Source organism: Triplophysa dalaica, chromosome 22 (genome assembly GCF_015846415.1).
Source record: "Triplophysa dalaica isolate WHDGS20190420 chromosome 22, ASM1584641v1, whole genome shotgun sequence".
In the NCBI taxonomy this organism is placed as follows: domain Eukaryota; kingdom Metazoa; phylum Chordata; class Actinopteri; order Cypriniformes; family Nemacheilidae; genus Triplophysa; species Triplophysa dalaica.
In genome coordinates this window covers 20,090,374-20,102,233 of record NC_079563.1, presented here as the reverse complement: position 1 = coordinate 20,102,233, position 11,860 = coordinate 20,090,374, and the positions used below count along the sequence as shown (strand labels likewise).

The 11,860-nt window shown below is 42.1% G+C and overlaps 1 protein-coding gene across 1 annotated transcript; it reads right to left on the bottom strand.

Moving 5' to 3' along the window:
- Positions 1-3,704: 3,704 nt before the first annotated feature.
- dact3a (dishevelled-binding antagonist of beta-catenin 3a) lies at positions 3,705-10,105 on the bottom strand. Its single transcript, XM_056735790.1, has 4 exons — positions 9,802-10,105; positions 7,504-7,621; positions 6,608-6,727; positions 3,705-5,675 (listed from the first exon to the last, which is right to left on the bottom strand). The coding sequence occupies exons 1-4, from the start codon at positions 9,985-9,987 to the stop codon at positions 4,360-4,362; spliced, it is 1,740 nt and encodes a 579-aa protein (XP_056591768.1). The 5' UTR covers positions 9,988-10,105; the 3' UTR covers positions 3,705-4,359.
- Between the last annotated feature and the right edge of the window lie 1,755 nt (positions 10,106-11,860).

The window sequence follows — 11,860 nt, the reverse complement described above, 5'->3', positions numbered from 1 at the left end:
TGTCAAACGATTGCAGATCACTCACTCTTCTGTCAGCAGATTCATCCAGTGTTTCATTTACAGCTTCATATAATCTCAATGGACATAAACGATCGTTTAGAAAGTTTGCAAATCATTTCTCATCAGCTGCAGTTTTGTGAAGATAAAAGATGTGCTCGACTTCACGCGCCGCTGCGCAGACAATCGGCGTATGACGTCACCGTATCGCGAGAGTATTTATCTTTTTGTCAGATTGTCAAAACTAAGTGCGCGTTAAAAAATCTGATCAGAAATATACATTCGATATATCATTTATTTATTATTAGATTTTTTTTCTATTTTTTCAAAATCTAAACTAAAAATCTCGATGACTAAAGTCTGAATAAACACTGTCTTCGCAAAATAATATCAAGCTGTTTATGTGTTTATCTGTATTTTAGTATTTTTTTCATAATATATGTCTATATTTTCCTCATATAGTCCGTGGATATGATAGAGCATTTTCTTTATGATCCAGATCAAACTTGCCCTTTTGCTCAATAAAAGTCAGTGGATTTGGGTAACTTCTCGTCTTCCCACATATTGTATGAAAACATGTTTAATCTTTAAATCTTTTACCAGCTCTCCGAATTATTTTAAACGTTTTTTTAAATCGAGTCTGGGTGAATGTTTGTTATTTGTGTGAACACAAGGAGGCAGCAAAGCACAAAATATGAAAGTTATGCTGTGATATTGAAATGTTAGTTTGTATTTGCTGTTATGACAGATTCTGGACAATGAATCATGATGAAATAATGAAAAACAAAACAGTTTAGTGTTTAACTAATAGCTAAAGTAAGCCATGAAACAGCAGCACTTTATTGCTTCATGTAGACTAAACATCTGCAGGCCGATGTTTCCACTGACATACATTCCACATTCTCTTGTGATTTATTCATCTATTCTATTCATTTATTCATCTCAAGCTTGAGTCGGGTTTCGTCTGTTCATTATTTGTGTTGTAAAGGGATTATTGTAAAGATTGCAGGTGTCAATCATATGACAGACTCCTCCTCCTGCTGTACTGGGGGAGGGGCAGAGAGAGACTGACTGGGTGGGATGAGGATTAACTGTCTGAAGTGAGTGAACCCAGAAACTCCCTGTGTGTCTCCCTCTCTGGTTGTCTGGCAGAACTCCCAGACTGTGGTATGAAGCTGTCAAAGTCAACCAGCATCAAACAACACCAACACACTCCTGTTGAGAAGAAACACAGCAGAGAGACGACACTGGAGACACATGCTGGGATGTTGAGAGATGTTGGGTTTATGGTGTGTGATGATGGGCTGTAGAGATGTTGGGTTTAGGGTGTGTGATGATGGGCTGTAGAGATGTTGGGTTTAGGGTGTGTGATGATGGGCTGTAGAGATGTTGGGTTTAGGGTGTGTGATGATGGGCTGTAGAGATGTTGGGTTTAGGGTGTGTGATGATGGGCTGTAGAGATGTTGGGTTAAGGATGTGTGATGATGGGCTGTAGAGATGTTGGGTTTAGGGTGTGTGATGATGGGCTGTAGAGATGTTGGGTTTAGGATGTGTGATGATGGGCTGTAGAGATGTTGGGTTAAGGATGTGTGATGATGGGCTGTAGAGATGTTGGGTTAAGGGTGTGTGATGATGGGCTGTAGAGATGTTGGGTTAAGGGTGTGTGATGATGGGCTGTAGAGATGTTGGGTTTAGGGTGTGTGATGATGGGCTGTAGAGATGTTGGGTTAAGGATGTGTGATGATGGGCTGTAGAGATGTTGGGTTTAGGGTGTGTGATGATGGGCTGTAGAGATGTTGGGTTAAGGATGTGTGATGATGGGCTGTAGAGATGTTGGGTTTAGGATGTGTGATGATGGGCTGTAGAGATGTTGGGTTTAGGGTGTGTGATGATGGGCTGTAGAGATGTTGGGTTTAGGATGTGTGATGATGGGCTGTAGAGATGTTGGGTTTAGGGTGTGTGATGATGGGCTGTAGAGATGTTGGGTTAAGGGTGTGTGATGATGGGCTGTAGAGATGTTGGGTTTAGGGTGTGTGATGATGGGCTGTAGAGATGTTGGGTTAAGGATGTGTGATGATGGGCTGTAGAGATGTTGGGTTTAGGGTGTGTGATGATGGGCTGTAGAGATGTTGGGTTAAGGATGTGTGATGATGGGCTGTAGAGATGTTGGGTTTAGGATGTGTGATGATGGGCTGTAGAGATGTTGGTTTTAGGGTGTGTGATGATGGGCTGTAGAGATGTTGGGTTTAGGGTGTGTGATGTTGAGCTCTAGAGATGTTGGGTGTGTGATGTTCGACTAGGATGTCTGTTTAATCTCATCAGAATGTTAGTATTGTGAGCAGAAATAGGTCAGTTCTTCTGTTGCTCTCTCTTAGTTTGGCTGCTCTCGTCTGCTCTAATAGAAGCCAGATGTGCTGTAGGATCCATTAATACGTCTCTTTCTCTTTTCATTTCTTAGTCTTCCTCTCTCACAGGAAACGCTCCGGGTTTTTGGCCCTGGAGGGAACATGCCTGCGTAACCACCTCCAGATGGAAACACACGCACAGACACACGCACACACCGGCAGCTTTTCTTTCTCTCTTTCTTTGGCTGTGAGAGGTTGGTTTGTTCTTTCTCTCTCTAGACTGTTGTTCAGTTGTGTCCTCTGATCCGTGATCTCATATCTCATCTTTTCTCTTTACAGCCGCTGGTCAGCACTGCTCTATACTGGTAGGTCAACAAAATCATATAAGACACAAGAGCTTGCCAAACTCAGCATGATAAAGCTTAAGTCAGATCTGTGGGATCAGAAGGAGCACTGAACACACTGCACTATAAAAATCACCATGCTGGAAAGTTCCTCCATGTTTTTCAAATAAAAAACTAGTATTTTGTTTCATTTGAAGGTTTTCTTATTGAGTTTTTGTGCATGTACAAAATGAAGTTCAGTTCACACACCCCGTCTTGGAAAGTGAAAGAGCTAAAGAGACTAAACTCGTGGTTTGTTGATGGAGCACACGGCTGTCAGGATCTTGTGTACGGGCTCTTTAAATACTTTCACATGGAGAGACTGAGAGAGAGGGAGAGTTCAGCTCCAGCTGGACTTCATTACTCTCTCTCTCTCTCTCTGTGTGTGTGTGTGTTTATGTGAATGTGCATTCCTGCAGTCAGAATGGAAACACAGAAGCGTTCACAGAAATGTCCAGCGACTCCACAGCAGTTCGACTTTAACACAATAAACACAGAGGCTTATTCAACTCAACATTTCTGCCACTGACGCTGTTACCTGAAGATTTCTGCATTCAAACACATAAGGAAATCATAAAAGAAAGAATATCTATGAGAAGATCTCAGAAATCTCTCCATTCATTACACTACTGATCATCTTTACCATCAATCATGAGGTCACCGTTTAATGAAAATCCTTTGATCATTTACTCATTCTACTGAAATCATAGTTTCTCTGTTCTGTAAAACAGTAATAGCAGAAAGTGATCAGGACATTTAAGTATTAATAAAGTATAATATAATATCGTTTCTTCTACAGAAACTCAAATGCAATCTTTAAACTCATTTTTGTAACTTCAGATGATGATAGGATTTTCAGAATTGAATGATTTTAACAACATCTCTTCTGCTAATAACTTTGACTTTTATACCTGAATCTGCTTGTAAACACACAATATTCACAAAGAAAGAACAGAGCAGAGGTTTACAGCTCTTGATCCTCAGTGTCAGATCTTTATTTACAGATTACATTCATAAAGACAATCAGCCATCATGAGACATCATCATAAACACGTGTGTGCGTGTGTCTGATGTCATGTCAAGTTAAACTAGCTTTAAAAGACCTTTAACATTCATAATAAAGTCCTGATGTGACTCATATAGTCAGTACAATAAATAAATAAAGGAATAATGATTTAAGTTCTTTGTGTGTGAACTGGTATTCATCACTGTGTGAGGACTAAATGTCCAAATGGACATATTTTTAGGTCCCCAGAGGGAAAACAGTTTATAGTCATACAGAATGATATTTATTGAAAATTAAAAACTGCAGAAAGGTTAGTGTGATTATTAGGTTAAGGTGTTGGGTTAGGGGATAGAATTCATCATAAACCTGATACATCAATAGATCAATGGAATGTCCCCATAAAACACAGAAACCAGTGTGTGTGTGTTTGTGTGTGTGTCCGGGACAATTCTGAATGAAATTGATGAAACGGGAGTGATTTTAAACAAGCCCCGCCCCAGATGACATGACAGGAGCAGAAATGAACTGAACAGAAGAAGAAGTGAGAATGCCTGCTGTGTTAAAGAGTTTCAGATAATCTATCAAATATAATGAAATATATCTGCATAACACACTTGATAAACTCGTCTCACACTGTGGTCATGACTTTAAGAGATCCAGTTCGGAATCGCAGGATCTTTTTTTTGAGTGCGTGAGACGCTTTGATCTTGACGAAGGCTTTGGGCTGCGGTGAGGTTCCGGTGGGTGGAGAGGGCGGCGCCAGCTGTGGGGGGAGCTGCTGTGGCCACACCAACCCTCCGCTCACATCAGAGTCACTGGAGAGAGAGCTGGACCCGGGCGACTCCGCCTCGCTCAGACTGGACTCAGACTCTCCTGCGACGGGGTCCGGCAGGCACAGAGGGGCGCGCTGAGGGTATTCAGCACGGAGGTGAGGCTGATGATAGTGCTGCGGCGGCTGGCTGTAGACGCAGGGAGGAGGGGCGGGTCTAGGTTTGCGGGAGCGCCTGATTGGTTGTTCGGGAGGAGGCTCAGCTTCGTCCTGACTGAGCTCCAGCGTGGAGCGCCACCGGCGGTGACTGGAGGCTCCTGGGGCGCGACGTGTTTTTGGCTGAACGCTGCGGCTGGCATCGCGCTCCACCGTGTTAAATTTGCGCTCTGAGACCCGCTGGCCCAGTAAACTGTTCTCTGATTGGGCGCGACAGGCTTTTCGGCCCGGTTTCTTTGACGTGACCTTTTCTTCTGTGAAGCGACACTTCTTCTGGGTGGCCCGGGTCTTCGCCGGGACCCTCTCGGGGGAGTATGTGCCGCGGCCGGGTTTGGGGGTGGCATGCGCCCGCTGGGGTGTGGCTCTGGTTTGAGCGTGACAGGGCTGTGCTGGGATATACTGACCGTTCACCAGCTGCTCATCAGAGGAGGCAGAGCGGGGCGGCGGGTAACCCTGGAAATGTTGCGGGGATTCGGTTTCGCTGCTGCTGGGGTCCAAAGCGGCACAGGGAAAATCCAGCGAGGTAGAGCGAATCCCAGTGAGGTCGGGTTTGGGGTAACGGACGTGCTGCTCCTCGTCCAGACCGCGACGGCTCCACGCGTGTCTCTCTGGACTGGGCGAGGACTTGGACCGCTCAGGGCTGTAGGGTGACTCTTTATAAGAGAGGCTGCTCTGTCGGACCACCCCTCTGGTCTCAGGTCCCAGACTGGTCCGAGGTTTATTAGGTCTGAGAGAAAGAGAGCGACGCTGGATCAGGCCGAGGATGAACGTCTCCACGCGCTGAGCCTGTCTGTAGTCCTCTTCTGTGGGGTCTTCTTCTGCGGACCGCCAGGACCACAGCTCATCCTCCCCGAGGCCCTCTGTGATGCCCTCCAGCGGGGGGTGGGGTGCAGAGAGAGAGCGAGGGACCACTGCTCGCATCCCACCGCTCCCATCACGATCAACAGCAAACACATCACCTACGAACAGAGACAAACACACACAGCTCAACATCTGAATAATACAACACACAACCACATCATCAACTGACGGTGTGTGTGTGTTAACTTCACTCATTAATACTGACAGATTTATAATCGTACGAACATCGTGCGGTAATGCATACTAACCAGAACACCACACAAACTTAAAAAACATAAGCACTCATGAATTTTTGTGTGTGTGTGTGTGTTCTCTCACACAGAGGGTCTTTCTCTCTCGGCGTCTCATGACTACACTGAAGACTCTGTGTGATTTCTGAAGTCTCTGATTTAACCCTTTCACATTTAACAAGCCAGAAAAGAAAAACAGCTCTGAATTTTGAGCCGTCCGTTGCAGACGGTGAGCCAAATCCACTTTTACACAGCTCATTGAATGCTTGATTCTGATTGGCCAGTCGCGACATTCCAAAGGTTGTACTTTCAAATAACAACCGCTCAAAACTAATAACATCCTGTAACCCGGATGATGCAAATCATTTTGAGAGGGACAGTTTTATATAACACAAAAATGAATAATAAATCTGTCTTTTAATAACACAAATTACATTATATTTACAAATGATTAAACCAATGTGGCTGTTTGTGACGTTTGAACGTCGTTTCTTACTTTAAAACTGAATCTAAATGACGCTTCCTTGTGGAAGGTCTGCATTCGGTACAAATGAGCTAGTAAAATATTTCAAATTCACATTTCATGTCCAGTTTATTTCTCATGTGGCAAGTAGCCGTGTAATAAGCGAGATAATGTACAAGCAGCCGGCTGTTATCATGAAATAATCCCCTTTAGGGTTATTTCTGTGATAACAACCAGCTGCCTGAACATTATCCCTTAAATGTTCAACTATGCGAGTTAGTACATAAAGATATATATACATATATAAATATATAGAGAGAGAGAGAGATTCCCTCACCAGCTGATTTAGGTCTCTCTGTGAGGTGGTCACTCTGAGCGGACCACTGAGAGATCTCACTGAGACCAGATGAGTCCAACACGCTGACTGAAGACTGAGCTTCAATCTGTTCACACAAACCTGACACACGCACACACACGCACGCACGCACACACACACACACACACATGTAGAGAGAATGTGATTATGACAAGATAACTGTACATTGTTCGACTTATGAAACAACAGATAACTGATCAATTAAATCCTGTATTCTGATTGGCTGGAAGGTGTTCAGTAAAACCGTTTAATGTTTTGTCTCATTTTCCCGCCCTGTGCCACGTTGTTTAAATAGAAACTGCATTTGCGCCCATTTGTGCGACTATGGGTGTGCTGTTCTAAAAGAGGTGTTCTGTTGAAGCGTTTCTTATTTGAGGAACTGAAAATAGACTCAAACCCGCTCTAGTCTAAAGTCAACAGCGCAATAAGCTTTGTTATTTAAAGAGTGCGTTAGTAGAATGTGCACCTCTGAGGGTACACAACACGCGTTCACTTTGCTTATTACACATAGGGACACGCAGCAGCACACAAACATTATTAAATATGAAACAATAAAAGATTAAAATCTAAAATATTTGTATTGTGTTCAGATACTAAACAAATCGTCTTGTTCTATAGATGGTCTGCTCACGCACTTAAATCTTGCGCACGAGCAGATGCGCACAAGTCTTTGCTTTTGCATTATAGTGAATCTGCCATGGCGAGAGCACAACTGCCTCTTAAAGGGAACGGGAGATGAGCCTAAAACACACCCGTAACTCAACATCGAGAATCGGAACCCTTTTAGACTGTGTGTGCGGGCGTTAGACTAGCAAAAGTGGATTTGGACACACCCTGATGCACCTGCGCTGCAGTACCTGAGGAGGGCTGAGGGTTTCCGGCGTCTGTAGGGGGCTCCACTGAGCTGCTGTCTGTATCCACCCTCAACTCTCCAACCTGATGCTGGAGAATATTCATCAGACTCCACGAGGTGTCCTGAAAACACACATTAATCTCCATTCTGTGATTTCAGTTTATAATGTATAAACAGTTTTCTGATCTGACATGCAACTCAGTATTTAGAGATTGTTGCTAGGTAACAGCATGAGATTCATTGATATATTGGAACATTAAATTAGAGTCCATTGCTGACAGTAAACTCAAGACATCATGACGCTGATGAATGAATCTCAGTGTGTGGAGTGAAGCTGATTTTTCACACTGAATCTGTCAACAATACTGTAACACACTCTCCTGCTGGAGGAGTCAAATATACAACACTACAGCAAACAATAACACAACACACAGTAGTAAACACACTTCACTGTCAAATCAACACCATCCATTCATACAGTACAGTAGAGAGATGCTAGTGTTCACTGAAGATCATGATGATGATGTGTGAGTGTGTGTGTGTGTGTGTGTGTGTGTGTGTGTGTGTGTGTGTGTGTGTGTGTGTGTGTGTGTGTGTGTGTGTGTGTGTGTGTGTGTGTGTGTGTGAGTGTGTGTGTGTGTGTTTGGTATGGGGGTTGCAGATGGTTCCTTGGCCCCTAAATAAGATCATCCACTGAGCGTGTTAGTTTAACCTGATGAAGCACACACACACCGTCATGGAAACAGCGGGACCACCCTCATGAGATTTAATCATTCAGAGACAGCAGTTCAATCTCATCAATTATTAATTCACTGCTATACACCAGAACCACAAACAAAAATCAACAATACTTCACAGATCAAAACAAAGACACAAAAATAATAATATTGCATTTATAAATAATTAACACAGGGTCAAAATGACGTACAAATCTCTTGATCATCTCATATGTTAACGATGAGCTGAGATGGAGATCTTATCAGATATTTCTGCTGTGAAAGTAAACACACACACACACACATACGCACACAATCTCAAAGAAACTACATGCATGTTTGTAGACTGGATATAAAATACGCTAGTCCAGAAGAACTTCCTGTTTCAGTTTTCTAACACTGCATTTAAACAAAATATAATGAACAAACATTTGATAAGTAAATCATTTATTTAGACACTTAAAATCCTTTGACTGAAGTCTGGATGACAGTGAAGTTTGTGAGATCTGCTCGACCCGTATCCAGTATAAACATTATCATCTCTGAGCATCACTTAACCTTCTGCTCTTATCAATGAATCACAGTCTGACACTTATTATGATTATTATTACATCACCGCATCTGAACACCAGACCAGACCAGACCAGACCATTCATTACAACTGAACTCACCAATCAGAGCAGAGCTCAGCGCTGTACAACACCCCCCCCCCCCCCCCCCCACAGAGAGACCACCATCACTACACCAACACTGATAACACTTGTGTTTACACACACACAGCTGTTGTCTCAGGTCAGACTGCTTTCAGAAGTGTGATACAGGAATGAAGACTGTCTGTGTGTGTGTGTGTGTGTGTCCGTTGTGTTTAGTTTGTGTATCTCTATAGAGCCTAAGTTATGACACACATCACAGATATCATAGCAGAATAAAGATGAGAGGAGAGACAGATTCAGAGCCGGTCTTGTTCTCTCTTAGTGATGTGAAACCAGTTTTCAGTTTCTGGTTTATCTGGGTGTTATAAACATCCGCTTTGACTGGGACTCACATCCACACATAAACTCACAACTTTAACCTGATCTTTGAATCTGTTTAAAATAATAAATGATAAGGTTTATTATAACTGACAAATAATCACCAGAAAGACATGAGCGAGCCCGAGAGAGATGGAAGTGATTTTCATCTCTGCGTCAAAAAACTATCTGTTCAGTGTTTATCCAAATCAACTTACAAGTGAAGACTATTTAACCTGTAAACTAGTTTTATATTAACACACCATCCTGAAATATAATCATTGTAATATATTACAGTACTTTATATAGTTTACCAGAGTCAATGCGGTGGTATCCTACAGTATTTGTCATGTGATTTAGAAGAACAACTGTAAAGAAAAACATGTCAACCGGAAAGTGAGTCTTTGAGTTTAATGATGAATGTGATTCAGGTTTATATTCAAGCGTTTAATCTGTGACTGACAAAAGTGAAGAAAACAATCAGGAGTTTTAAAACCTCTTTCTGACTTCAGACTCATGAATAAAGTCGCTGTCCGAGCGGGTGACGGAACAGAGAGACTGAAACGGGCGTCTTACCGGCGGGCGTCTCGGGCTGCAGTCGTCGTGCGCTCGGATCGGGCTGTCGGGCGCGTGCAGCGCGAGCGCGCGGCTGATGAGCGTCTCGTGCCGCTGCTTGAGCATCTCGAGCTCACATATTCCCGCTAGACTGAGCTCGAGCCGCCGCTTCCGTCGCCCGCGCTCCAGTGACAACAAACGATACATCACTCACGAGACAACTCACGAGACAACTCACGAGACAACGCGCGCGACGGATCTTCATGAAGAGGATTCGTGATTCATGATCAAATCCCGCGAGTTTGAGACGCTTCTCTCTCACGCGCAGCGCCTGGACTCACTCTCAGCTGTCAAGAGCTCATTAGCATATTCGACCTTTCCGCTTTTCATTGGCTACAGAGATTTCTTTGTGAATTAATCCTTTCACTGTCTCCTCCCCCTTAAGACGCGTGTTCATTTAAACGAGTTAAATCTGCTCCGTCAGTCATTTAAATGATATTTATGAGTTTTAACATTTCATTTGACTCTTATCGGTGTTGTTGAGTGGAATCACCGCTTTGTTTGAAGATAACAAGTATGTGCTGAGGAAAAGTTCTCAAATACAGAGAAATATTGCCAGAGTGTAAGTTATTATACATCAAATGAATAATTAACAAACAAGAACGTCAAGATTTCTCAAACCAACCCAATGAAGTCATTCATTTGTGATTTCTTAGATGTTATCGCAGATGTTCTGTTGACTGGTGATTTATCTAATGTTACAGCGCCATCTGCTGTCAGTTCTGCCCTCTGTCACTTGTGTGCAGCAATAAATACAACATACATGAGGAAATGTTTGAGATATGTCTTAAGGCTAAAAAACACTTCACAGTACATTTTCCTGAGTAAAATTTTCTCAAATTGAATAAAATTGTACTCTATGCCAGATAACATGTGGTCCCTCTCTAAAAAGAGTAAAAGCTTCTCTTATAGAGTCGTTTTCCACAGTGAATTATGCTCAAAATAGAGTTAATATTTGACTCTGTCCTGTAATATTTTACTCTATTTAGTGTATTTTTAAATTAACTCTCGTCCCATTTTACTCAATTCAGAGCTACAAGAAATCAACTCTTTAAAGCTTTAAAATAACTCTGCAACAATTGATTTCCCCTCCTCGGTTATTTTTCTGAAGTACACTATTAATGTTTTACCCGTAAGAAGTCCTCAAATGAAAACATTGCTTTCAGTCTGAAAATAAAATCGACCATTCAAGCTCCTCTTTCAAACTTTTTTACACTTCATTCACTTGTTATCGTGAATAAAGAAATAAGAATAATGAGAACAACAATTTTAAAAATGAGACGAAGAAGAATTAAATGAAACATTATGGCACAATAAACAAATCAGAATCACAGCCATAAGACATTAGAATGTCAAACAACTTGTAGTACAAAATATCTTTAACCTCCCAAACATGAGGTGCTGAGAAGACTTTTGATCAGATTTTCACTCTGGACTTGTTTGTGCCAGTCTTCAGATATGATCAGTTGTGTGTTTCTATCTGAAACTTTCCAAAACTCTGTGCGTGTGTTATGTCTACTTAAAAAAATCTCTGTTCAGATTTTAAAGTCTTGTAGTGTATTTCAGCCAGTAGTTTACTGTAGTTCTCTCTGTTAACAGCAGGTGGAGCCCGCGCGCGCAGTCATCCGGTTTTGGACTGAACGCTGTTTAAATAACATAGAGGAACTTGACCTAAGTTTAAAGGAAATGTAAGAGGTTTTATCAAACATGCCTTCTTAAAGCATTACTTGTGTGTTTTTTGAGACGACACAAAAGCAATGATGTATTTTAAGATATGGCATTGCAAGTTATTTTCGGTAAACCGCCCCATATAGTATTATAATAACATAATCTGCCAAGAAATATGACTTTCTTATGTTGTGCCAGTATAAAGGGATAGTTGTTATGTGGATTGTGGTGTGATTTATAATGATGTTAAGCTGTTTTCCTCATGGCGACCAAAAAGTGTCCCAAAGGTCAAAATCCTTACAGAAGATTGACTGAAGATTTGAGTGTTTGTGCTTTCAGTTATGAAATTTGA